This window comes from Equus asinus, chromosome 2 (assembly GCF_041296235.1).
Source record: "Equus asinus isolate D_3611 breed Donkey chromosome 2, EquAss-T2T_v2, whole genome shotgun sequence".
Lineage (NCBI taxonomy): Eukaryota > Metazoa > Chordata > Mammalia > Perissodactyla > Equidae > Equus > Equus asinus.
This window is the reverse complement of record NC_091791.1, coordinates 122396772-122424227: the sequence shown is the minus strand read 5'-3', so window position 1 is coordinate 122424227 and position 27456 is coordinate 122396772. Positions and strand designations below refer to the sequence as shown.

The 27456-nt window shown below is 51.9% G+C and overlaps 1 protein-coding gene across 4 annotated transcripts in view; it reads right to left on the bottom strand.

Moving 5' to 3' along the window:
• RASGRF1 (Ras protein specific guanine nucleotide releasing factor 1) overlaps positions 1-26775 on the bottom strand; it is a 112556-nt gene extending 85781 nt beyond the window's left edge. For 3 of the 4 annotated variants that reach the window (XM_014856406.3, XM_070497402.1, XM_044763721.2), the window contains exons 1-2: positions 26040-26622; positions 2748-2854 (exon numbers count right to left, since the gene is read on the bottom strand). In XM_014856406.3, the coding sequence (XP_014711892.1) occupies positions 2748-2854; positions 26040-26315 (383 nt within the window). In that variant the 5' untranslated portion in view covers positions 26316-26622. Of the gene's footprint in view, positions 1-2747; positions 2855-26039 lie in introns of all 4 variants that reach the window. The other variant, XR_006522625.2, reaches the window with a different exon arrangement.
• Positions 26776-27456: the final 681 nt, after the last annotated feature.

Sequence of the window (27456 nt, the reverse complement as noted above, 5' to 3'; positions counted from 1 at the left end):
TGGAATTGCTGGGTCATAGAGTAGGTGTATGTTTAACTTTTTTTTTAAAGATTGGCACCTGAACTAACATCTGTTGCCAATCTTCTTCTTCTTCTTTTTTTTTCTGCCCAAAGCCCTCCAGTACATAGTTGTATATTCTAGTTGTAGATCCTTCTAGTTCTTCTATGTGGGACACTGCCTCAGCATGGGTTGATGAGCAGTGCCATGTCCACGCCCATGGTCTGAACAGGCGAAACCCCAGCCACTGAAGATGAGTGCACGAACTTAACCACTTGGCCATGGGGCCGGTCCCTATGTTTAACTTTCTAAGCAACTGCCTAACAATTTTCCAAAGTGGTTGAACAATTCTGTGCTCCCACCAGCATGCTGTGAGCATTATGGCTGCTCCACCCCCTCTCCAACATTTGGTACTGTTGGTCTTTATCATTTTAGCTATTCTAGACTTTATAGGTAGTGGTATCTTATTGTCTCTAGAAAGTTTTGTGTTAATTGATTTTCTAAATCAATGTTGTCCTGGTTATCAGGATGTATAACAAATTAACATTCTATAATTCAACACTTACAAAGTCCCTTCACATAAATAATTTCCTTTGGTTCTCAAAACAACCCTGGTATTTTGCTTTCACTTTAGTGTTGGGGAGACTGAGGTCCCTCTGCTCTCCCTGAACCTGGGTTCTTGCCCACTTGATTCCATCCTCCACAACACCAGCCATTTCTACTCCAAATCATAGCTCTGATCATGTTACTCTCCTGGCATAAAACCTCGATGGCTCCCCACAGTTTACAGAGGAGAGGTCAAACATCTCAGCTAGGTATTCAAGGCCAGTCTGGCTGGTTCAGTCCAACGTCCAACCTCATCTGCCTTCTGACACCCAAACTTTGTCTCTTCATTATTCTTGGAATTCTCTTTCCTATATCAGTGGCCTTATTTAAGGCTTTTTGGGGTGTGGTGGCAGCTGAAGTACTCATATCTAAACCTACTAAATACGCCCTAGTCCTCCGACTTAGGTCAAATGTCTCCCTATTTCCAGCTTCCCCCATTTCCCTGCAGATGGAAGTAACGTCTCTCTCTCATGGTTCTTTGTACTTAACACAGGCTTCCTGCACCAGAGCTATATGTGCACACGTCTAACGTCTTCCTGACTGGACTGTGATGTCCCTAGGGGAGTCCCTTCCCTGTCCACTCAACACCACACTCAGAGCCTGACTCTACTGGTTCATTGTGAGAACCTGGTCTCCACAGCTAGACTGGACACCCCTTGAGGACAGGGATGGAGATGGCTTAACAAAAGGGCCAAGGTCAGTGCTATGGCCACAACAAGGGGGTTCTGGTCAGCTGGCTTGATCCAAGCCTCGAGGAAGGGCCCTGGATCCATCTACCCACCCATCCATCCATCCATCCATCCATCCATCCACCCATCCACCCATCCACCCACCCATCCACCCATCCACCCACCCATCCACCCACCCACCCATCCACCCATCCACCCATCCACCCATCCACCCACCCACCCATCCACCCATCCACCCACCCATCCACCCATCCACCCATCCACCCACCCATCCATCCACCCACCCACCCACCCACCCACCCATCCACCCATCCATCCACCCATCCACCCATCCACCCATCCACCCATCCATCCACCCATCCATCCACCCATCCATCCACCCATCCATCCACCCATCCACCCATCCACCCATCCATCCACCCATCCATCCACCCATCCACCCATCCACCCATCTATCCACCCATCCATCCATCCAGCCAGCCAGCCTTCCCTCATCCACAAATACTTTAAACACTCACCCATTTATCATTAATCCACCCTCCATTCATCTTCCTTATATAAACTCAAAATCCAATCTTGCATCCATCATCTATCTACTCATTCATCCCTTCATTCTTCCAACCCACATTTACTGAGCACTTGTCTATGCATTTATCAGGCCCTGGGGATGCAAAGAATTGCACTTGTTTCATGTCCCCAGGAGCTTATATTTTACAGGGAGGTAGACACAGAAACGCACTGTATCCACTAAGCCAGAAAGATCTACTGCTTAGAGAGGTGAGTCTGGGTGTCCCTTTCCAGCCCTGCTGGAGGACTGTTAGCTCTGGGGCCATAGCCCAGTCCACGAGCCCATTATTTCCCCAGGAGCCATCAAGACTCCATCCAGTAGGGAGCCTCCATTTTTTCTGCAGCATATACTTTCTTTTGCTTTTCTGCCCCTGGCCCAGCGAGTCTTCCTCCACAGAGGGGCACACACTGTTGGGAATGAGGGGAGGAGCGCGTCTAGAATCCCTGAATAGCAAAGCTCAGAGAGGTTTAGAGAGTTTCAGTCTATAGATGAGAAAATTGAGGCCCCAAGAAAAGATAGGACTAGTTCATGGTCATCCAGCAAATTAGTGGCTGCATCTGGGTTAGACCCCCGGAGACTTTGACTTTGGTAGTCATAAAACCCTTTAATCCAAAAAAATCATACTCACTTCCCCTAATGAAAAAAAGAAGCTAGTCTGGTTGAAGTGGGTGGGAGGCTCAATGCTGCTCCCCACGGCCTCTCGTTCCCCAGCTCCCCAGGGAGGCACAGACTCAGAGTTCCAGGGCTCTAAAGGTGGACCCTGTCCAGCTTTCATTCTCCCCTCCTCTCCTCCTTTGCCATGCCCTTCCTGGGGTTGGGGTTTGCTCAAAACAGGACCCTTGGGTTCAGTCCCTCCTGCCTGGACTGTGGGGTTAGGGGGGACATACCTGGCATGAGCGATGGCTGCCACCCACTCGTCACAATCCTTCGCATCTTCTGTCCTCAGCTCCAAGGCTTTCTGGTTCTCATGGCTGAAGTTAACCGTGAAATAATGCTGCACCAAGAAGAAGACATCTCCGATTACCAGGGGGTCCAAGGAACCAGCAGCGTCTCTTGCTATCAATCTAGCCATTTTGCAAAGCGCTTGTTGCCACATCAGCTAGGCACAGTTGCATTATTTGTGATCATCAGAATGCCATTCTATTTAGCAGTTTCAGACTCTCGATTAAGGCAGCCTTTGTGTAGTGTAACAGAACCTATGCTTAGGATTTTGTAAGAAGAAAGCAAACCCCACAAAGCCCTATTCGCCAACAAATTGTGAAAAAGCCAGTTTCAAACCATCAGGTATGCTAGAAAGAAGTCAGGGACACTCACTAGGAGAGCAGCCCCTTTGGGAACGGGGTGCCAATTCTGTGCAGCAGGCATTTAATTCACTCCACAAAAATTTGCTAAGCACTCTTCGAGGTCCTGGGGTTAGAGCAATGAACTGGCAGACATGGGCCCCAGGAGAGCCCACTGGAAGCCACCTCTGTGTCGGGTGCAGGTGGCTGACTTACAGCTGGGTCAACCGCAGGGCCTGCCCCCTGAGCTCCCAAGGAAGCAGAGGAGCCAACGGTAGGCACATGTCTGTAATATTGTATATGAGTGAATTCCCATGAAGTTCTTAGAACAACACCTGAAACCTAGTCAGCAATGTGTCTGCTACAGTTAATTCAGGGCAATGATCATTACTGTAATGGAGGTGGGGAAAAAGGGCTGTGGGGGCACAGAGGAAGCCACCCACTGATTCAGCCCAGGGAAAGCGGGAGGGCTTTCCCAGAGGATGGGGTGTTGGTCCAGGTTTTCAGTCAGATGGAAGAGCATGGGAGTAGCATGGATGTCGGGGACACAGACATGTTCAGGGGGTGGGAGGGGCCTATATAGCAGGAACAGGGATGCCAGAGGCAAGGCTGGGCAGGTGGACAGGGCCTCGGTGGTGGAACTGAGCAGAGGGATGGGGTGGGAGGAGAGAGCCAGAAGGACAACTCCCAGGCTTCTGGCTTGAGCAACTAGGTGGATGGAGAGCATTGGCAGGATAAAGGGCAGGTCTTAGGGGGTCAGGGACAGGGTAGGGGGATGGACATGCAGACTGTGCATGCTTGTAGGCCGCATTCTCCAGGCTGAAGATAGGGGCTGAGGGTGCCAGCCTCGGGGCGGAGAGGAAAGCAGGGAAAGAGGTCAGTCAGAGTGGGTGGACAAGCCAAGTGCTGGGGACCCAACCTGGGGAAGTCCCCTGAAGCTGCTCTTGGTGAAACCAGGAGGAGAGAGGCAGGCAGGGGTGGGGCAGAGAGCAGCCTCAAGCCTGTCCATTCAGAAGATGCGCCGCAGCTGATGGAGTGGCGCTGTCAGAGAGAGTGCTGTCCTCCATCCCTGCATCCCTCGGTGCCCGGGCAGCAGGGAGTGCAGCACAAGGCACGGAACGTAAACTATTTTTAGCTTTTATGACATTTATTGTATTTCTGTTAATTGTCAGTCTCGGTGGCAGCCAGGGTGCGTGTGTGTGTGCGCGTGCATGCATGTTGTCACAGAGTCACTGTCTCTCACTTGTTTCCTAGGAAACAGATAACTGGGGCTGTAGAATGAAATGTCAGCTGCAGCCTCACATAGCTGAATTTGGAAGGGCCCAGTGGGCACTCCTCCCCTTCAAGAAGGAAGCAGGTTAAAAACAGAGCTGCAGGTCGCTATCTAGCACTTTCCCCATCTCTTGAGAGACAAGCACACAAATGCTTGTCTCCTGTGATCTCATTTATTCCCATAGTCACCAAGTAGAACAGGTATCACTATCTGTTTTACAGTTCTACAGGATGAACTTGAGGCTCAGAGAAGTGAAGCCACTTCCCCGAGGCCACACAGCTAGAAAACAGAGGAGCCAGGATAACGTACCTTCACTGGGCACCATTCAGGCCCTGGGCTGGGCACTGGGATATAAAGATGAAAAAGGGAAGGTCCCACCTCAAAGGCAGGAGAGACTTGGGGTCCTAACTCGTAAGGAAGGCACTCTCAGCTACACAGGCACAGTGAGTTGCTGGGTCCCCTTAGAGCGCCAGGGGGATGTCCCAGAGCTGGATGGGCCCACTGGTGGGGTCAGGCCGAGTTCTCAGGGCAGGAGTGGTTTCCTTCCCCACTGGGCTGCTGGGGGACCCAGAGCTCTCATTCTGGGGAGGAGCCGGCATTGGTAGAGACCCCTGGGTCTGGCCCCTCAAAACTGCAGGGAGTGATGGGCTCGGCCCCTCACTCTCAACAGAGGCTTCACTCCCATCAGCCCTGCTTAGTGAGAAGCACCCCTGTGTACCACGACCCCCCAACCTCGCCCCAAAGGCCGCTCTTGGCCCTGTGGTGCTTCTGCTGCCCAGGTGGCCTCTGCTGGAATGCGAGCACCTCTGACCACTGGAGAGCAGTGCGCTCCCCTCATGCTTGTAAACCTTCCTGACATCTGCTTTATACAACCACACTGCCCGAATGGGGAGTAGAAAGCGTTCACTAAGGGAAACTAAACTTCCACCCAGCAGTTCTGAGTCATTGCCAATCCCCACTTGGGGCAGCCAGATGAACGAGACTCGGCTCTATGTGGGACTCCCTCGAGGAGGGAAGTAGGATGTAGACAGAGAGAGAGAGAGGACGGAAAGAGGGACAGAGAGACAGAGACAGAGAGCAGCACACAGAGACACAGAGAAAGGAGGGAAAACCCATTTGGAAAGAAGAAAGCCCACACATTGGAGAGAAAGGTGAGCTCCAGGCTCTGTGAAGATGCTAAGAAAAGGGAAGTTGAATTGAAAGAGACTGAATGAACATGTCGGATTCTCAGACCTACATACAGAAAAACCTAATAAACTGCCCATGACGTGCGAAAGGGAAGCCAACTGTGGTCTTGTGAGGCCCTCCTGCGTACTTGGCATGGTGCGGACACTGTGCACATGTTCCGGCGGGAGCCTAGCCACCTGCACGGTAGGCAACACGACTCCCATCTCATGGAGGGGGCTGTGAGGTGGAGACTCCAGGGGCCGAGCCCAATGGAGTCCAGCGTGGACAGGGGGTTTGGCTCTTAGCCCAGGGCTCTTCCCTGGCCCCCATTGTTCTCTTCACAGTAAGGACAAGAGTGCACTTAGAGTTAAGCGGGGCAAGAAGAGCTTCCTGGGCAGAGAAGGAGCACTGGAATGGAGTCTGGTCTGTGTCAGTTCTGCAGTTGACCCACAGCATGGCTTGGGGCAAGTAAGTGTTATCCTCCTTGTCATCCTCAGCTTCCTCATCTGTGAAATGGGTAGTTAGTTAGATGAGCTGGGCTCTAAGGTCATTACGAGCTCCATGATATATCTATATATCTCTACATTTCTATCTATCTGTCTATCTATCTGCCTACCTACCTATCTTCTGGAGGAAGAGAAGGAGGGAGCAGAGAACATGAATGAGACAGTGTGTATGCATGTGTGTTCTGGATCTTTCCCTGGAGTTCTGGATAGGCCCTGGGTGGTTCCTCGTCTCTCCTCACAGCCTGAGGGATGCTCTGGGTGTGGTTCTGGCCTGGCCCTCTTCTCTTTCAGGGTCAAGTGTACAGCCTTGGTGTGGCCTGAGGACCCAGGTGTGGCACTGGGTCGTGGAGTCAGCCAGAGAACACCCAGGCCAGGACACAGTCTGCGGTAGGTGCTGGTCTGGATCCCAGGCCTGACTCAGGCTGGGCAGAGAGACGTGTGTTCTGTGGGGACGCCTTCTTCCTTCATTTATAGGATTGCCTTCTCCCTGAGGCCTCTCCTTCCTTGGAGCCTCACAGGCCTGGCTGACTGCCCTGGGAGGGCTTCACTGGAGACTCTAGAAGCCCATACACAGCCTGGTACTAAGTAAGTACCAACAAATGGCTGAGGAAGGAAAGAATGAACAGACACATGAACACTATCTCCTACCACAGGCATCTGTGGTCCTCACCTCCTTACTCCTGTCAATATTAGTGATAACATTGCCAATAACCCTCCTGAGCACATGCTGCCTGCAGCCAGGCCGCCCTGTGTGGCTGCATCTCTCAGGGGCACAAGCCCTCTGTTGTCTTCGTTAGTGGGGATCTGGGACTGCTGATTTTTTCATCACCAAGGTAGGTTCACCCCAAATAAGCAGAGCCCTGGGGGTGGGTGTTGTGGTGGCACAATTTCCTCTGTGCCAAACCCTTTCCCTGACATTTTATTATGAAAATTTTAATTGTTCACAAATGTTATAAGATTTTTATGTAAAAACCCATATACTACTACCTAGATTCCACCATTAACACTTTACGGTACCTGCAGGAAATCATAGCTGTTTATGAGAGGCTCTAGGTGCACAATTAATCCAGCAGGGAGAGCCCACCCACGAGTTGGCATGGGATGACAGACACCCTGGAGGCAGCGGAAGCCCACTGCCCCACATCTCAGGGGGTCTCCAGGTGGTCCACGGCTGGTAACAGTCCAGCGGCCTGGGAGTAATGCCCCGGGCACCTGGCTTCTGCTCGGGAAGTGTTCAGGCAGTAAGCTTCTGCTGAGGTTACACTTGGTTCTTCTTGTGTTTCCTAACTTCCATGGATGTGGGGGCGGGACGGGGGTGGTCTGTGATTTCTTATGAGTCCTGATGATCTTCTGGGACTTTGGAGATGGAGAACACATGAGAGTCTTAGGGTTAGAATAATCCAGTAAGGAGCCCACACTCCACTCAACCTCCACCTGGGGAGCCCCTCTGGCTGGGACAGAGGATAATAAGTGAAAAACGGAGCAGAAATGCTGTCATTCAGCCTTAATTTCTGTGTGGGATGAAAAAAAAAGGGAGACTCCATTTGGAAGAATTTTATTTCCTTTTGAGATTAAGAAATGGCCTTATTAATTGGAGGAGGAAAGGACAGGGTGGTGGTTCATATTCCTACATGTTTTGGATGACAATAAATGAAAGGTGTAGGTGGCATTGTTGTTTGGGAAATGTTCTTCTTGGTATTACTTGCTAGCTGTGTAACCTTGGGCAAGTTGGTTGATCACTCTAACCCAGTTTCTCCATCTACAAAATGGGCATGAGAAGAGTCCCTTCCTTTCATGATTGTTGTGAGAGTCAAATGAGATGATGCTGATGCCAAACAGCAAGCATCCAATACACGTTTGCTAAAATTTTTATTTTATTAACATCTTTATAATGTCATTCTCCTTGGCAAGCTTTCTTGGACAGTACAGCTGAGCCTAATTTAAAACAGAGACGACTTCTTGGCTGTATGCACTGCTGTGGGCTTGGAGTAAAAATAGGATTATTGTCCAGGCCCTGCTCCATATCAGAAGTTCAGGGCAACATCAAAGAAACAGTTGCACAGTTGGTGAGGATCTGCATTGCCCATCTTGTGGGTGACTGGTGGCTGCACAGGAGCATGTCAAGGATCAGGGTGGGCCCTCCCCAGAGGACACCCAAGACTGTTCTCTCATCCTTGGCAGCCCTAGGAGCAGGCGGGGAGCAGCCACACCCCCAGGCAGGGCTACCAATGCAGGCACTGCATCACAGGAGAAAGGACACAAAACAGAGGGATGTTGGCTCGGAGATGCTTGAGACTGAAGCCCTGCCTCGATGATGACTCTCAGGACCCAGGGGAAGGCTGCTTCCCATCCCTGAACCCTTCACAGGCAGCAGGGCTGCTCTGGCTTGGATGGGCCAGAGTGCTAGGAGGAGCCCATCTCTTGGTTCTTTGAGCTGGAAAGACATCGTCTCCCCTTCCCTCTGTGGTTCTTTGCTTTCATTCTTTGCATTGTTCTCTGTCTCCATCTCCTTTTTGTTCTTAGCACCTCTCTGCCCCTTTCTCTCTCTGTGTCTCTGCTCCTGCTTTTCTCCTCTCTACTCCCTCCCCAGAGCTGTCCTCCTCCTTCTTCCAGCTTCCTTCCATATGGCAGGTGAAGTCCTGAAGTTGACTGGCCAGAACTACAGAACAGTCACAGAAGCAGTCCCACATATGGGCCCTCTGGCTTCCCCTTCCTTGGTTCGCTCCTCTTGCTCAGGCTGGTGACTGGTTGCATCCAGAGTCAGAGGCTTCCCTGTCTCTTTCTCCTTGCCCCAGGAGCTTGGACACACTCCTCTGGCCCCAACGCTCTCTCTCCCCTCCCCCTAAGTTCCTTTCTGGCTGGTTTGGTTGTATTTTGGGACAGGCTTTCTTGATACTGGAGCAGTATGATCATTGACTGGGGCATTGGCTTAGGGAGGAAAGAGGGACCACTGGTCTGCTTTGGTTCCAGGTCCTGGGCTCCAAGGCATTGGTGGGGCCAGCCTAGCTCACTGGAGCTCTGTGATAGCTAGAGAGAACCAAGGAGTGCTCCATCACCAGCAACTGCCTGAGGACCTCACGAGGCTGGTGGTTTAGAATGAGGTTGGGGTGTTTCTTGTGGTTCTGGATAAATGATCTCAATTATCAATCTTTTCCAGGGAGGAATAGTGACCCTGGCTACTACCAGACCTGAGACAGCCCCATAGTCTCAGTGGTGTCAGATCAGAGCTCAGACAGACCTCAAGTCACCCATGAAAGCTGAACTGCCCCTGGGTTTCCCCAGAGCTACAAGGCTGGGCAGAGGCCAGAGATGGGTCCTGGGCAGAGCTGTAGAGTGGGACACCAGACTCACACTGGGGATGCTAGAGCTGCTGTGATGAGAACAGGACTACATCTCGGCCATGCCCAGAATGATGCCTGACCAAGCAGAACTACGTTGGAGCTTCTCAGAGTCTGGAGGACTCACTCAGAATAAGACATGGGCCTCAGCGTGACCATGAGATAGGATCTGAGCCACATCTGCCACAACAATGTGACCACACCCACTCATGTAGATCCCAGTTGGATTCCTCTGCTGGACACTCCAGAATTTATCAGATAAATTCAGAAACAAACCCGAAGCCTCTCCGGGAATCCATGTTTTCAATATCGAATCCTAACAGGCCTGACTAGAGTTGCTGAAACAGATCAAGAAATGCAACAGAAGCAGAAACCACGAATTGACCACCTGACTTTGTCAGAGAAGAAGCAAGACTTGGTGGACTACTCTCGGAGCCTCACCAGGGCTGCAGGGATAGGCACAGAACTCCACCTGGGGCCTCCACCGAGATCCAGAACAGACCAGGAGCTTCCTTAGACCTGAAGTAAGAGATGGATACCTTGACTTGATGCTCCTCCAGGAGTACTAAGGTGGATCCAGAAATACCTGAGCATCAAAGCCAGACCACTGTGACAGATCCAGAATTATTCCAGGAGCCTTACCAGGTTCAAGGTCAGAGCCTGGACCATGAGGGCTTCACCTGGCTTGCTGAGTATCTCTATCAGTGGGTCTCAACCATGGCTGTACATTGGACTCTGATGCAATTAGTCTGCATGTGGCATATGCATCCCTTGGTGATTCTAACATGCAGTCAAGGTTGAGAACCACTCACTGGTCTAGACCTTCACCTGGGGCTCCAGCAGGTTAAGAGGGATTGATCCAGAAACTACATCTATGACCTATCAGGCTCATAGGAAGAGATCCAGAAATCATACCTGGGGTTGTGCCAGGACCAGAATCACATTTGGTTCCTTATCGTGGCTGGAGGAAATGGTCCTCCACATCTGTGGCCTCACCTGGGCTGAGGTCCTGGGCTCTAGCTCATGCCTGGCCCCAAGATGCCCTTTCTCCCCCCTATATGACCGTGCCACCAAATGGCTCTTGCTGCCCAGTGCCTGTCTGGGGCTGGATCTATTCCCCCTCCTGCCTCAAGACCAGCCTTTGTTTCTGAAGTCCCCAGTGCCTATAGCATAACAAACTTCTACACGTAGAACAGCTAAAGCAGACTTGAACCTCTGGAAGGTGGGAAGGCGGGCTGGGAGCCTTCCCCTTGCATCCTGCATCTCCCAGTTGGCCCTGCAGCACCTCCACAGAACACTGAGAAACCACCGACAGGCAGGGTGACCAACCGTCCCAGTTTGCCCAGGACTGAGGAGTTGCCGCGGGCATGGATTTTCAGTGCTAAAACCAAAACAGTCCTGAGTAAATCAGGACAGTTGGTCACCCTACAGGTGGATGCAGCAGGTGGTTGTCCCAACAACTGGGTCTGGGTCTGCAATACTGCTCAGAGCTGAGGGCAGCCTCTTCATCTCTCACTGGCAAATGGGCAAGACTATAATACTTGCCTTGGTCAACTACACACAAGTGGTGTCAATCATGAAAAATAAGGTCCTCCCCACCTTTTACTCTCTACCTGAATGACTTCTTACCCATGAATTCAACCAAGATTTATCCAGTGCCCACTATAACCCAGACACTGTCTACCCCATGGCTATCAATGACAAACACAAAAGCCTGCGTGCTGAGTGCTTTCAGAAAGACACAGGCACTCCTCATCATCAGGTCTTAGCTTATCTCTTTCCTGTTCCTTCTAGACTGTCAGGGGTGCCACATGTGCCCACAGTCCTCTGTCCTCCCCATCAAAGCCATTATCAACTGGTATTGCGCTGACTTTTTAATTGTCTTTCCTACTACAGCAGAGAGTCTCAATCCGGGCTGCACATCAGAGATACTTGGGCACTTGAAGACACTGATGCTTCAGTCCCTCCCTAGACCCATTAAAACAGAACACGGGGGTTGGAGGGGTGCGAGGCAGGGGTAGGTTTGGGGCACTGGTAGTTTTAAAAGTCCTCCCGCTGATTCTAGTGTTCACTCAGCGCTGGGAGCCCCTGTGGGGAGCAATGTCTGCAGGGGAAGACTTCTTCACCCTCTGCCCACCCCCTGCTCTCCTCGAGACCCACAGTCCTGGGGCAGCAGTGGACACATGCCCCAGAAGCCACCAATCCAGGAGTTCCCAGTTATTTGGAATAGTGATATGGAGAGACCAGATTAATGAGCTCTGTGTGTTGAACTAAGTGCAAGTAACAAGACAAAGAAGTAAGCAGAAGTGTCTCAGAGGGAAGCAGAGATGGAAGACCATGTAACTAGAGTAGGGGGCAAAGGCGGGCTGCAGAGGTGGTTCCTGGTCCTTGGAGCCCCAGACACATGTTCTCTCCTTGGGTTCCACTAATTACCACTGTAACTATTCCAGAAGAGTCCTCTCTTTTGCTTAAGCTGTTTTGAATGGGCTCCTGTTCCTTTCAAATAAAGGGTTCCCGACCAAGAAATATCCCAGAGCCTGGCACTATGCCTCGGCCTGGGTGCAGAGTAGTCTTCATTTGCTGAATGGGTGACTGAATGCATTTGTCACCACGGCACAGGAGCCCAGCTTATTAACTGATTAACAGCAAAAGCTACAAAGCAAGTGGCATTGAATTTGCTTCTCAGGCCTGAGTAGTCGAGCCGGCTGGAAGGGTATGGGCACTGGCTTTTCATGAATGAGAGCTGTGACTCTTCAGGGAGAGCAGGAGGAGACTCACATTGTAAAGGCACTGAGCAGTCCTGAGATGAAGGAACCTTTTCTGGAACTTATTCCACCGTGGAACCCTTTTGTTTTCATTTTTTGGAAGATCTATCAACATTCCTTAAAATCAGTGTTCTGGGGGATCCACTTTAGGACCCTGGGGTTGTGGCACATGCCAGGGTTTGGAGTTGCCAGACATGGGTTCAAATTTATTATTTGGCCTTGGAGTCTCCAACATGTCTCTACTTCTGTGGACCTGTTTTCTCTTTCACAAAATGGGGAGGATATTGCCAACCTCACAGAGTTGTTTAAAACAGGTAATTGTGAGAGCTTGTGGTTCATAGAAGTGCTCCATAAGGGTTTTTAAACCACTTGAATCATCTTCAAAGTTCAAGTGATGGATCTCATCAACCTATCAGCAGAAAATTACTAGGAAACACACAAGCACATCATTCACATGTGTGTGTACAAACAATGTCCCCTAAAATTCATGTCTACCTGGAACCTGTAAATATGACCTTATTTGAAAATAGGGTCTTTACAGATGTAATCAAGTTAAGATGAGGTCATACTGGATTAATAAGAAGAGGTCCTAATAAAATGAGAAATTTGGACACAGACTTACGGGGAGAAAGCCACTTGAAGAGGGAAGCAGAAGTCAGAGAGATGCATCTACAAGTCAAGGAATGCCAAGGACTGCCAGCAGTCATTAAGAGCTAGAAGAGACAAGAAAAATTCTCCCCTAGAAAATTCAGAGGGAGCTTGGTCCTCCTGATACCTTGCCTTCAGACTTCTAGCCTCCAGAGCTGTGAGAGAGTAAATTTCTGTTGCTTTACACTAAAACCCAAAAAACCCCACATGTAGGGGCACACACGATCCAGCCACTGCTGTGAGGGTGAGGCCTTGTAAACTGAATAGTCATAGTTGTGTGAGGATCAAAGGATTACTATGAATCAGAAATTTTTGGCATTCTTTGCATCACCTTCAGCTTGTCTCTTTCTCATTCCTGATGTTCAACTAGCACCAACTTCTTTGCTCTTTATAGCTCCGGAATCTGTGCCTTCCTCCATCCTCACTGCCACACCCTGCTTCCAAGGCTTCATCATCTCCCCTTGGACCATTAAACTGCCCTCTTCTGGTCTCCCTGCCTCTGGTCTCATTCCTTCACATTCATCCTGCTTGGCTAGAGTCCAGACTCATGTCTGGGCCTCTGCTCATTGCCTCTTCCAAGAGGAGAGGTGGGCTGGGTCAGCTGCAGAGTGGACGCTATCATTCTTGGTCAACTCCACCCCTTACTAGGCTCCACTCTGATGCCCTGGTCAGGCAGGGCCAGCTTCTCCCCAACTGGGTCCTGGCTCTTCCCTCCTGATCCACCTTTGGCGCCATGGTCCCAGCTGGCCCTGTGCCTCAGCCAGCCCTCTCTGCCAGATGCTGCTCGATATCCCAGTCCAGAGAGAGCTGTGATAGAGAGAACCTGATGGGCCTCAGCTCTGTGTATGTATGTGTATACATGCCCTGGCCTGGAGTCCATCTCTCCCCTCTCTTCCCTCAGTATGGGGCCATCTATCCAAGCCCCCGTTAGGTCCTCCTGGACACCCCAGATCCCTTTTCCACCTCTCACCCTTAGAATCCCAGGGGAAGTCCCTCTGTTCTCCAGCCCTTGGAAGGACAAGTCCTGTTCTGACCTGTGCCAGGCCACCCCAGAGTCTTCTGGTCTTTCTCTCCGCTTCTGCAGCGCAACACCTGTTTATCTACTGCTCATTCCTCCCACCCTGGCTGCACCAAGCTTGTGCCTGGCACACAGTGGGGCTTCACTGCATGTGATATTTCCCAAATGGGCCTGCTTGATTGGTGGAAGTATTGGCTTCTACTGTCCCACTGGTGCTCCCACACAAATCTAGAAAGGACTGACCTACTCTGCCCCACTCACAACCCCCCACTCACCTGATGTGGCTCCACAAGGGGTCTGGACCCCACTTTATGACCCTCTCCCCTGATACAAGTGGCCTCATTACACGCAACCTCTGCCTCTGAGTTCTCCAGTCTGAGTCTTCCTAGGTTACTGCACCAGGACCTCTGCTCCATCCCCCAGCCAACTGCCTGTCTCAGGCCCCTGTCTAGCTCCCCGTCTCCTACGGGGCCTGAGCCATGCACTGTTCTGGGCCCCCCACCAGCCTAGGCCTCAGGCCTGCTGCTGGGGACCGGCCTCCTGGACACCCTACCACTCGCTCACCTACACTCCCTGCCTCCCACACTGGGAATGGGGATGAAGGAGGTGGGAGGAGTGCCTGCAATGTCAGAGCTTAAAAGCCTGGGGAAAGCTACTCACCCTCAGAGTCAGCCTTGAACTAGGCAGTGCTTGACCCATGGCCTGGGGGTCTGTGTCAGTGAAGCCCTCCAAGCTTCTGCTGCTGAATGGTCTGCTCTCACGTATGTTACTCTAGACCCTAGGAGCCATGGCCACAGATGTCACACTTAGCTGGTCCTGCATGAACATTCTTCAATCTATCACTCAAGAAATCTGCCCTTCATTTTCCCACCAACCATCTCTCTAGATGTTTGCTGAATGAAGGAATGAACTCCAGCCTAGACATGTTTGCCATTCAACTTCTGTTGGTAATAGCAAAGGACCACAAATTACCCAACTGTCCCTCAAGAAGAGATTGGCTAAATAAGCTACAGCACATCCACACAGTGGAATACTATGCACCTGTAAAAAAGGATTAGGATGATCAATACACTCACAGAGAACTATCCCCACAATATAGTGAGAAGACAAGGTATAGAACAGTGTTTATAGTATGTTACAATTTGTATAATTATACACACATGCATATATATGTCCACATATCTACATATATTTGCACATATTTGTGCATATATAACCTCTCTGGAAGAATGCATAAGAAACTGGTAACAATGACAACCTCTAGGGAGGAGAATTGAGTTGTTGAGGTCAGAGGTGGGAAGCAACATTGTTGCTGTATACTTCTTTCTAACTTTTGAATGTTGAATCATGATAATGTATTGCCAATTCTAAAATTTTAAAGTAAAAGAAGGCACGGGCTATTTGAAAGTGCCTGACTCACTATCTGCTCCCCACTGTCTCCAAACCACACCCTGCACTGTCTGGTCCATCTTTCTAGGACCCCACCGTTCCAGCCTCCTGAAGAATGGTCTTCGCCGAGCATGCTCAGGCTGCCCTGAAAGCCAACAGGAGCTGCTGCTGGAGTAGATCCCTGGATTTGCAGAGATTCTTCCCCTGAGGTCATCATCAATTCCCTCCTGGCTCCCTTTATACGAGCCCCTGGGACACAAGTGCTTTTGCCTGATGAACTGGACCATGTCTTTCCAGGAGGCAGCGGGTGTCCATAACCAGCCTGTTTCCCTCTTTGTCCAGGCTACCAGGAAGCTGCCAGATGTAAGTCCTTGCCTCTTCTCACTTGCGCTCCCACAGTATTGCTCTCCTCCCCTCTTCCCCATTGAAGATCTGACTAAAGGTGTAGGGAGCCCAGCTGGCAACCAGGGTGGCCAGAGAGCAGAGCAGGCCCAGTGCGGGGGCAGAGAGCGTGGAAGGACAGCAGCAGGCTTGAGGCTGAGAAAGCTACGTACTGACCAGGTTCTCCCAAAATATTTTACTAACTTCCTGAGTTGGGCTAAGAGCCTGAGAGGCATCTAAACAAAGTTGGTTATATTTCACTCATATAGTCTGACAGGGGAAAGTCAGTCTAGATCAGGTTTCTCTGAATTTCTAGATGGGTTTTTAGAATACTGGCTAAGGTTGCTAAGGATTCATTCAGTCATTCATTTGCTCTTCTAAAATTAATTTTGAAAGGCTTTTAAGGTCTGAGTTGGATTGTCCAATTTGAAAAAATCCAAATTCAACTAGGACATATCTTTTTGATAATAATTATCTCACTTTTCAGGAGAAAGAAGTTGCATTAGTCCTGGCGGATTAGTAAGATGTAGTCTTTAAAGTATAAACTGCCAAATTTAACAATGGGCCTGGATGTCCCTGACTTTAATGACCTGGAACGGGGAGGCCTGGCTCAAGTTCTGACTCTGACAGTAATGAGCAGTGAGTGCTCGGGGCCTGGCACAGAACAGACCCTCGGTAGGTCTCTGTTGAGGGATTGAGCTCCGTTGATCTGAGCTTCATCTGCCAAATGAGGACTACGTCTATCCCCACACCATAGTCACTGCAGGCTTCCTACGGTGGTTAGAGGAGATGCTTCGCGTGGTAAGGACTCTGATGTCTGTAATCTGAAAAGGCGCTTTATCTGGGTGACGGCTGGAGAAGAAGGTATGGAGACAACCCCTGGAACTTTTCTAGGATGAGGCTCCCCACCCCCCACTGCTGCCCACCAAGCCCAGGGTGTGGCAGCCGCAGAGGGTGTGGATGCAGGCCCAGGGATGGTTTTAGCGGCACAGCGCAAGCATGGGCTTCAGCGATGTGGTGACACGGCGGGGGTGGGAGTGCAGGGGACCCTTCGGTGCTCACGGCACTCCCCGAATTCAGGCCTTTGCTGCCGCTCAGTTCTACAGCCATCTCTTACCTGGCCTCCTGCCTCAGGAAGGGTCTTCCTCTTGCTCATTCTCACCCTGCAGTGATCAGAGCAGCCCTTCTCTTGTCTAGAGCCTGTGCTGGCTCCCAACTGCACTGGGGGAAGGCCTGCACTCTGTAACACGGCACACAGGCTTTAAGGGTCAGCTTCGGCCTCCTCGGCAACCTACATGGTCTGTCCTACATGCCCTTTCTTGGTGGAGCCCCCTTGATGCCCTAGGCTGGGGGCGGTGCCCATGCTGGATTCCCATGGTTCCTGGGCTTTCCTTTGTACCAGTGCTGAGCAGCCTGTGCTGTCCTTGCTTACTGGTGGGCTGTCCCTCACTGGATGGTGAGTTCTTCCAGGGCAGGCCCTTGCCCTTTGTCCCATCCTCCCAAGGCTAGGCAGCATGGGCTTGCTTCTAGGAGACACAGGTAAATCTCTGGGGAACAAATGCCATTGACGCAGCGTCGATGTTTTCAGAATGCCACTTTGACATTTCAAATTCTCCTTGTTAATTCTGGGGAAGCCCAGTGGCCAAAGTGCTTCTGGTGATACTTGGTCAAGGTGACAGAGTCACTCAGCTTAACGAAAAGAGGGGCGGCCTGGCCAGGACCCTGCCAGCTCAGCACATCTCTGTCTCCTGTTAAACCCATCATGAAGGTCCCTTTGCCTTTCTCCTCAGCTGCTGCATGTGTGTGTGTGACATGATCAGATTTCCATTTTGGAAAGACGGTTCCAGCTGCAGAGAGGTGAATGGATCGGGGGCACACAGTGGATTTAGGGACAGTGGATGACAGTCGTGCTGTTCACCCAGTATTTCTGGTGCTCTGCTGGCAGGCACGTGGTGGGTCTGCACTTCCTCACTGCCTCCGGACTGAAGCCATGTGACTTGTCCAGTGAACTGTGGTCAGAGTGAGTCACTTGTGGGTGGAAGCTGTAAGAGCCAGGGAGAGATCTGCCACATCCCCTCCTCTCTGCAGAGATGACTGTGGAGGCAGGTGTCAGAATGACTATCAGCCTGGATCCCTGAGAAATCACAATGAGCAGCACCCTTCTATCAACTGCAGGGGACATAAAGCATGAGCAAGAAATCAACCACTCTTGTGTCAATGGAGATTTCGGGGTTGGCAGTTACTGCAGCATAGCCCAGCCCATGCTGACTAGTATGCTGGTTAGGAGCCCCCCACTCAAGCCCAGATGTAAGATGATGGCAGCCTGGACTAACGCAGTGGAGGAAGAGAGGGACCTAAGTGGCTGGGTCTGAGAGCGATTAAAGAGTAAGACTGGCAGGGCCAGGGGATGCTGTTGCCACCAGGGATGGAGGAACTCCTGCAGCAAGCATTTTTCCTCTTTTAGAAGCATCCTTGCTCAGACTTTTCCAGAAACCCACAGGTTCCCTCAGTTAAGATTTACTATCCTTTCTTTATGTCCACGGTCAGGGATTGGGGCTGACTTGTTTCAGAACTGCCAGAGCGCCAGGTGACCTGAGTCGTCGCTTCATTGAGAAAGAGCCTGGTCATAAAACTGAAGCTATAACAGCTACAATTTATTGATAAGACCTACCGTGTGTGGTAGGGCTTGATAAACAGCACTCAGTTTAACATCCAAAACGGGGCTGTGAGGCAGGCTCTGTTATGGTCTCCAACTCACAGATGGGGAAACTGAGGCTCAGAGAGCTTGAAGACATTCTCAAGTGAGAAGGTGGAAGAGCCAGGATCCAAAGCTAGTCTGTGTGGCTCGAAACCCACAGTTTTTACCTAATGTGCCTCATTGCCAAAGGTGGAATAACTCCTCAATGAATGAGCTGGGAATCGAGGTGGTGTGTTGGAGGGGGAGTGCGCTCCCTGGTGAGCGGAGCATGATAGTGGGGGCGTCCCAGGCTCCCAGCTGCTCCCTGCACGACAGTCCGCCCTCATGGAGGCGTTTGGGCGTTGGCACTGTTTTGGGCCCCTGTCAAGTCCACGCGTCACCAACGCTCCTGCATAAACATCAGGGGCTGTGTCCTGTTCTTGGCGCGTGCACTCAGGCACCGGCTCCAGGCTCCCATGGATTCCAGGGAAACCGTGTGGGTGCTGCCTAGGTGAGTTCTCCCTCAATGCTCATGGGATTCAAGTTGCAAGGTTCCCAGCAAAACAGAAACAAACGCTGCTTCACAAAAGTCACCGAAGAGACAGCGACATATTTTCACTTGCTATTAATTCTCTTCTTTTCTCCATTTATCTTGGCAGAGGACACTCCAGCTCAGTCTTTATGTTGTTTGTGGCTGAAGAGTTCAGGTTTTGGAGTCAGGGAGACCTGGGTTCACGTCCCAGCTTTGCCATGCACACGGTCTGGAACCTTGAACAAGTTACTTACCATCTCTGAGCCTCAGTTTCGTCATCTCGAAAATGGGTTAACATGAACAGTGATGGCTTCCCAGGGCTGTTGGAACGATTAAGGAGGCGCAGTATGTAACACGTGTACTCCAGTTCCTGGCATATGGTGGGTGCTCAATGAATGGTTATTTACTGTTATTCAGTCTTTGTGGTCTAGTGTTTTGAAGTGCTCTGCTACAAGCTTATACACATCTAAATTAGCATTCATGGCATGTCAGAACTAAAGGCACTGAGCAACGACTTCTGGTGAAGCCAAACTTTCTCAAGCGTTAATAAAGGTAAAATCTTATGTGGAACGCTAATATGTAAAGCAGTTAAAAGTGGGATTCCTCTGATTGATGTGGGGGTGTGGCCCCCAGGGCCACCCCTTCATCCTGATGGCAGCCCTCAAAGCCCCGGGGCTCCTAGAATGGCAGGAAGACTGTAGATCAGGAGAGCTGAATGACTGGTCCACAGTCACCAGGTGGGAGGGAAGGTTCAGAACCCCAGCTCTACTGTGCAGCCTGGGTAAATCCTCTGGGCTTCCTGTCCTCCCTCTGTGAAGGGGGAGTGACAATACCTGCTTGGCAGTGTCGGGAAATTGAGATCCGAGTGCAAATCTGCCAACAAGTTCATCTTCACGCCTCTAGGTGCACTTGCAGAAGAGAAGGCAAAGGCTGCCAAGCCAGGCAGGTTGTGAAAGTGTCTAACATAGGCAGATCCCAGAGGGACCACAGGATGCTCTGCCCAGCTGGCACTGTCCCCAGCTAGCTGCGCCTCCTCTGCTGTGCACCTGGAGGGTACATCACTTCATTCCAAGGGCTCTGGGCCACAGGGCAGCTGCCTGCAGACCTCTGAACACCCCTTTCAATAAGTCCCTGCCTTTAGAATTATGTTAAGTGAAATAAGCCAGTTAGAGAAGGACAATCTCTGTATGACTCCACTCATATGAGGAATTTAAAAATGTGGGCAAAGAGAACAGATTAGTGGCTACCAGGGGAAAGGTGGGGTGGGGGGTGGGCACAAAGGGTGAAGTGGTGCACCTACAACACGACTGGCAAACAATAATGTACAACCAAAATTTCACAAGATTGTAACCTATCATTAACTCAAAAAAAAACAAAAACAAAAACTCAGTAAGTCCCTGCCTTTAGCACATACTGTCATTTGCCTCTGGGGCTCCATTTGTCTCTGTGATCAGTATTCTCACCATGCCTGGGAAGAGACTAAAGCCTTTTTCTGGGGTCAGCCCTGGTTGCCTAGCGGTTAAGTTCGGTGTGCTCCACTTTGGCGGCCCGGGTTCAGTTCCCAGGCACGGACCTACACCACCTGTCAGTGGCCATGCTGTGGTGGTGACCCACATACAAAATAGAGTAAGATGGGCACAGATGTTAGCTCAGGGAGAATCCTCCTCGGCAGAAACAAAAAATAAATAAAGTCTTTTTCTGCCCTCAGGCATCTCAAACTTGACCTCTTGAGAGGGGACTCATCATCGTCCACTGCCCCCAAGTCTGCTCCTCCACCTGTCTTTCTGTCTTAGCTGGTGGCCCCGCATCTACCCAGGACTAGGGCAGAAATGTGGACATCAGGTTTCATCCAGTCCAATTGGATGGCAGGTCCTGCCAGTTCTCCATCTGAGTATCTCTTAATAAAGTCTCTATCTTAAAGACATCACTCTTTCACCCTTTCAGGGCTTTGACATCTCTTACCAGACTATTAGTAACAATAGCCCTCTAGCTAGTCTCTGGCCTCTGCTGGTCTCCTGCTCTCCTGGAGTTTTTGTTCTAGAGGGGAGGACGACATTCACCAGCCAAACATGTCAAATAACCACAGACTGTGATGAGCGATGTGGATGAAGGACAGTGCTGTAAATGCCCGTGATGGGGGAACCTGGGGCTATTCTAGCTTCTGAAGTGAGGATGACTCTGAGGCTAAGACCTGCAAGAGAAGGAGTTGTTGGTCACTAAAAGGGCATAGGGGTGGGAGATCATTCTAGGCAGAGGAAGCAGCTACTGCAGAGGCCTTGAGGTAGGAAAGATGAGGCTTGTGTAGGGTGCGGAAGGGGGAGAAGGGGAGGGGAGGGCAGGGTTAGGAGGTGGGCAGAGGCTAGATTCCCCTGGGTCCTCCAGGGCATACTTGAGAGTCCGCATGTTTTTCTAAAGACGATGGGAGCCACTGAGCTTTCAGTGGCTCAGTCCATGATCTAATTGCAGTTTATAAGATCACTCTGGCAGCTTGCTATGCGGAGGGGGGACCTGGAGTGCGGTGAGGCAGGACAATGTGAGGGCATTCAGTCCATCAAGCAGATGGCAGGAGCTCCTGCCGAGCCAGGGGCAGGGGCAGAGGTGAGTCTGGGACTGTTTAGGAGAGAGAATTCCCAGCACTTGGTGAGACCAGGAGCGAATCTAAGGAGGGCTCCCCATCCACTGTGAACACTTTGAGGACAAGGATTAAGTTTTATTGTTTTCTGGATCCACTGCACCTACCACAGATCTGGCACTGAGAGCCAAAATGTTTACTGCACGGATAAATGGTGGTGAGATTTTAGTTTAGTTTTGTCTATGTACAGTCTTTTCCTGGCCCTAGCCCCCCGGTCCCCAAGAAGAGGGACAGTGACCTGGTACTTCCTTGTTCCAATTAAAGTATAATTACTGAGCCTCTTCAACCTTGTTCCAGCTCCAGAAATGTTTGGGGGATGCGTGGGGAGATGGGCACCTCACACAGTTAATCCTGGGGCCTCACGCCTGCCAGGGCTGGGCCTGGTCTGGGTGGGTGGGGAGCCTTGCTGGCCTTTCCACAGTGCAAGCAACCCCAGTCTGAGTCGCTGGCACCCCACACACACTGGTGTCCCAGGGTCCTGTGTCTGAGGGGTGTTGCGTTTAGATCAACCTTATTCCCCTGTGTTCAGGTTTGCTTTTCTCTGACTGGCGGAGAGGGTGAATGTGCTAGAGCAACAGGAGGGAATGCTTTGTGGCAAAGACAGATAGCTGCAGAGTGAGAAAGCCAGGGAACCAGTCTTACTTCAGCCACTGTTGCTAGATGGCACCAATGGGACTGTTTCCCTATCTGTCAAACGGGCACGCTCACCGCCTTAGGGCTGTTGTTGATCTGATCCACTGGGCCAGCCCGTAATGTGTCCTGTGATTGGGGACCGGGGTGGGGCTTTGGTTTGTCTCCAGGGAAAGGCACCCATGAGGCACCCATGGTGGGTAGGGGTGGACAACAAGTACTACAGGCCCCCAGCTTCTGGAGCCTCCACCTACATCACTGCTGAGGTTCTGGCTGAGGGGATCTGTCTGTATCCCTTCAGTCCTAAGTGAATAAGGAAGAGCCTGGTGTTCACATTTGACCACTCCTGCTTCGGGGGTAAGGAGAGTGCTGGGGTTGGTTTGGTCACATCCTCCATTGAGAAGCTGGGGCTGGAAGCTTTATTGCAGGGGGCTCAGAATGAGAGTGGGAAGAGGCAGTCTGGGGTGACTCCACACCAAAGCGGGGCAAGGAACACCAAGGGTCAACCTCTAGGGAAGCCGAATCCAAACTCTAAGTCCAGGCACCTGTGCCTTCAGTGTGTGGTCTGGAGGGTCGGCACGAGAGGAGGTCAGGACTGAGTGAGCAGGGCCCAGGCCAAAGAGGTGCCTTGCAGCTGCCAGTGGGCACAGGCGCATGGCTGTGCCAGTCTGACTTCATGAGGCCTTAGGATCCAGGCCAGAGTTCCAGGACGGTAGGGCTGCACCAGATGCAGTCAGACCTATGTAGAAACAGCCAGATGAGAGTACATAATGTTAGGATGGGCCTGGTGCTTGGTTCCGGGGCTCCCAGAGCACCCTGCATATCCTGCTACGAGAGCATCTTCTCAGTGCGGGGTGCCCATCTTTATGTGGGTTTATTTTCCCTGGGGGCTGGGGACTGTGACATCCAGCTTCTTAAGCCTGTGACATAGCTCAGGGCCTGGACCAGTGCCCAGTCAGTGCTCAAGACATGAAATGTGGAATTAACAGATGATATACCAAGTTCAGCTCAATAAGCATTTCCTGTGCACCTACTATGTGCTCCATCCCTAACTCATCCCTGCAACTGGGGAGGTTCCTAGCCAATATTTGCTTTGTACTCCTTCAGAAACCATCCCCAGTCCTTCAATGTGGAAGCTCTGCTTGGACCCAAGGAAAAATTACATCCTGCTAAAAGCAAGTCTTTCCTAGATACTAGCCAGTCCTGTCAAACTGAGAGCCTCTTGGAAGTCTCATAACATGGGCACTCCGCCACATGTGCGGCAGGTTTCTAGAAAGGCTTCCTGTGGGCCACATGCAAGGCAAACTCAGTCACAGAATGGCTTGCAGCGAGGCCTCTCATGTTGGGGCTCTGTGGGTGCCGTGGGACACCCAAGTCAAGGAGAAACAGGGAGCAGCTGCTGCGGCCATCAATTTTACTTGAAGATTTAGAAAGGAAAATGTTACAAATTTTTGTGGACATATACAGGCTAAAGGAGCAGGATCCACTTTCTACATGAGTCAAACTCTCGCTCTGGAGTGGAACGGGACGTCTGTGTAAGCAGATGAGATGAAGCGTGGTTCTTCAGCAGAAATCAGTGCCCAAGCGGGGCAGCACCCGACCATCACCTACTGCACTCAACCCTATTCGTTTCTCTTGTGCCAAGAGGGCTACTCTCGTGGATACGTGTGAGGATCTCCAATGGGTGGTATTCCAGTGAAACGGCTCTGAGCATGCGTGCACATCATCAGTTGGTTCTGCACTCCTGTGCCTCCAATAAGCCACTGCTAGCACAGCCCAATACCGGAGCCAAGAGTTAATGATCTGGAATCATTGTAGGATCTCATTTTCAGGAATTCTTAGAAAATAGATGAAGTCTAGGTCTGATTCTGCCACTGACGTACTCTGTGATGTTGAGTAACTCTCTTCCCTCTCTGGTCTTCAGTTTCTCTATCCGTAAAATGGGAAGGATGGGCTGTACAATCTTTCTGAGGTTCCTTTCACCATTAGCATTTTGTATTAGGCCTTTATTCCCTGCCCAGCTGGGTATAATTTAGATTCAACCAAGATTTATCTAGATCCAACTAAAATGTATTGTGAGCATACTTTCATATACATTCTTTATTTGTGTTCTCAAAACCCCAGAAAGGTAGGTCTTATTATCTTGATTTTGTAGATTACAAAACAGAGGCTCAGAGGAGTTTAGTGTGTTAACTGAGGTCACACAGACAGGATGTTGCAGAGCTGAGATCTGGTCTCAGGCCTGTTTTTGGCTTTGTGTCCAAGGGGCTGAGAACAGACACTGTGTACTCAATAGCAATTCAGCTTCCTCCACCCCTCCCTCCCTGTCTGCCGAGGAGCTCAGCTCTAGGCACCAGTGTAGGGGGTTGAGGGATAGAGGTGGGCTCTGGCCGGGGATGTAGGCCACTGGTAGGTACTGGTGGACTTTGGCTGGTGAGAGTTGGCAATGTTCTGGAAGGCTGGCGAGGGCAAGTTATCAAGGGCTGAGAGCAGTGTCTCTGGCCCAGCCTGGGTCTGGCTCTCCCAGGTGAGTTCTCTAGGCCCCATTTGTGCCTTAAGCTTAAGGAGCTGCCTGCTTTTTGCTCTGCTTTGCCATCGGGAGCCCCTACCTGCCATGTGGCTTGTCATTCCCAGAGACCCACCCTCAAACATTCTTGTCCACATTTCCCAGCACCCACAGGCTGAGGTAGGGAAGGAAGCAGTGTGCTGCAGAGACTGAGCTCAGAGCTCTGTCTTGACAATGAGGAGGGCAACTTCAAGTGAGGCTTTTATTGCAGCCAATTCAATCACCACCAGTCTGCATGCAGCAACCACTTTTGAGATCTCAGTTCTCAGAACCACGAGGTGGCCTCAACACCTGGTATGACACTGGGCAAGTAAATTTCTCTCTCTGGGCCTTAGTGTCCTCATCTAGGCACTAACCAGCTGGTTGGGCCCATGGATCTCCAGTCCTTCCCAGTGGTGGCATTTTAGGATTCACTATCTTTGACTTTACCTTCCCAGAGGCAAGAGGACAGACCAGATGCCTCTGAAGGGTGCATCAAGCTTAAAAATTACCCTCTCTCCCTGCCAGGATGCTCCCATTGGGCAGCCGCAGGTGCTGCTCCCTCCCTCCGCACCAAAGGCGCACCACCACCAGCCCAGGCCCCTGCAGATCCAGGCCTGGCACTTCAGTGTTGCAGCTCCGGCAACGCGAGGGCAGCGCTAAAGCCACCGCTGCGGCGACGGCGGAGGCTCAGAGGGCGGGGGAGGATAGAAGCGCCCACTTGACCCACGGCCCCCGCAGCAGCCCTGGCCCTAGCCCCGTCGCGTCAGGGCGGGGGGGGGGGGTTGGTCCTTGGAATCCCTCGGTTTGTTGCTTGGGCCTGGGGCCAGCTGGGAGTCCATCACCGGTCCATGGCATCTGAGGCCCCGCAACCCCCCAACTTGGCAGAGCCAGCCCAGGCTCCCAACTGCAGTGAGGCAGGGAGCTGCGGAGCGGGGACGCCTCGGTCTAGCCCTTCCCATGCCTAAGCGCGGGGAATTACACCTCTCAGGTCTGGGGCAGATGATCGCTATCCGGGCCTGAGGGGTGAGAGTAGGGGTTGGGAGGATCATTTTTGGCTGGATGTGGGTCCACATTCATCGGCTCTGTCTAGTCCTCTCGACACCATCTCCCGCCGCATCTCCGCGTCTCGGCCCCTCTGTCCCCGCCTCCCATGGAGCTCGCCAAGCGAAGAGCAGCTGCAGCCCGCACCTACTCCCTGTCCGCAGTCGCTGCCCACTCTGCCCCGCGGGAGCTCACCCTCCCGCTTGGGCCAACCCTCCCCTCTTGCCGAGGGCGCCGAGGATGCCAAGAGTAGAGGGACCAAAGTTCGGGCGCCATCGGCCGGCCGGATGAAGGCCCTGAGCCCCAAGGGCCGCGGTCTGGACGCTGGGAGGTCAGACACCGTGCTTGCCTCACCTGTTTCTCCAGTGGCTCCTTGGCCGAGAGCGCAGGCTTGGGGGAGGGCGCGCGGTCGCAGACGCAGCCCTCCAGCAGGTAGAGCCCTGAGGGCCTCGAGCTGGAGTCGCTCTCGAAGTAGAAGAGCAGATTCTGCAGCAGCGCGAACCACTTGGTTTGCCATTTTGTGTTGTCCGAACTCCGCTTGCTCAGGTAGCCTTTGCGCGTGCCGTCCTTGCGCGCTAGCAGTCCTAGGGACGCGACGTGGCCATCGTTCAGCCGGATCCCCTTCTGCATGGTGCTCGGAGGCCAGCTAGACCCCACGCGCTTACATCTTCTCCGCGCGGCACCCAGCAGCTCCCTGTCCGTGCGCGCTGCCTCTCTCTGGCGCTCGCTCCCTCGCTCCTTCTCGCTTTCCCCTCCCCGCAAATATCTACACTCCGGGATCTGGCAATGAGCCGCGGCTTCTGGAATCCAGATGTACAATTGCCCACCGGAACCTTTTCTCCGCTCCGCAGAACCACGGTGCCGCTCGACCCTCCCCCGGCGCAGGGCAAACTGAGGGACTGGAAAGCTGCGCGCTGGCGAGGGGCAGGCGGAGTCATGTGACGCCGATCCCTCGAAGAGCCCGTTTCGGCAGCGCGGACAGGGACACACGCACGCAGCCCGCCGAGGCGCAGAGCGGCGCGCAGGCTGCACCCTGGCGCCTCCTCCCCCTCCCCGGACACACACACGCACGAACACGAATCCTGCCCTCCCTCCCCTGTTCTCTCCTTCTCCCCTTTGGGTGTTAAAAAGGAATTCAGATCAATTTTCATTTAACCGAATGGAATCCCGGAGGCTCGCCATCCCGGGAGTTTGCGTCTCTGTGCCCCACCGCTGCGCACTGTAGATCTGGGGCGAAGTCCCAGTTGTCATTTTCTTCTCCAAAGGCTTCCTCCTGGTACTTAATTTTTCTAATCTGAGGTGGATGGAGGAAGGTGGATGGCGAAATGGATCTGAAATAGCTTTCAGTCCTAATCTTTGCGTAGTCGGCCAGGTCACTCCTGGCGATTCCTCAGCGACTTGAGGACAATACAGGGGGTGAGATGGAGAGGGGAGAGGTGAGTGGTGAGCGCTTATTTTATTTTATTTTGAGTGTTTCCATAATTACCAGCGCCACCCCTGCGTCCTGAGGTCTGGCTGGCGAGCCGCTGCTATGAGTTGTCTGCAAATACCACCCCCCCCGCCCAAGCCTGAAGGCGGGCTTCAAACACAGGCGCCGGGGACCATGGGAGCCTTCAAATAGCTGCGCTGGCGCAATGATACCTTAATGATAGATTTTCCGTTCTTATTTTTAGCTTCCATTCGCCTACACAGTTACACGGCATTTATCCGAGAACGTCACAGCGCCCGCGTGCTGCACCGGGAGGGCGCGCGGGCCGCCAGGCGAGCCAGG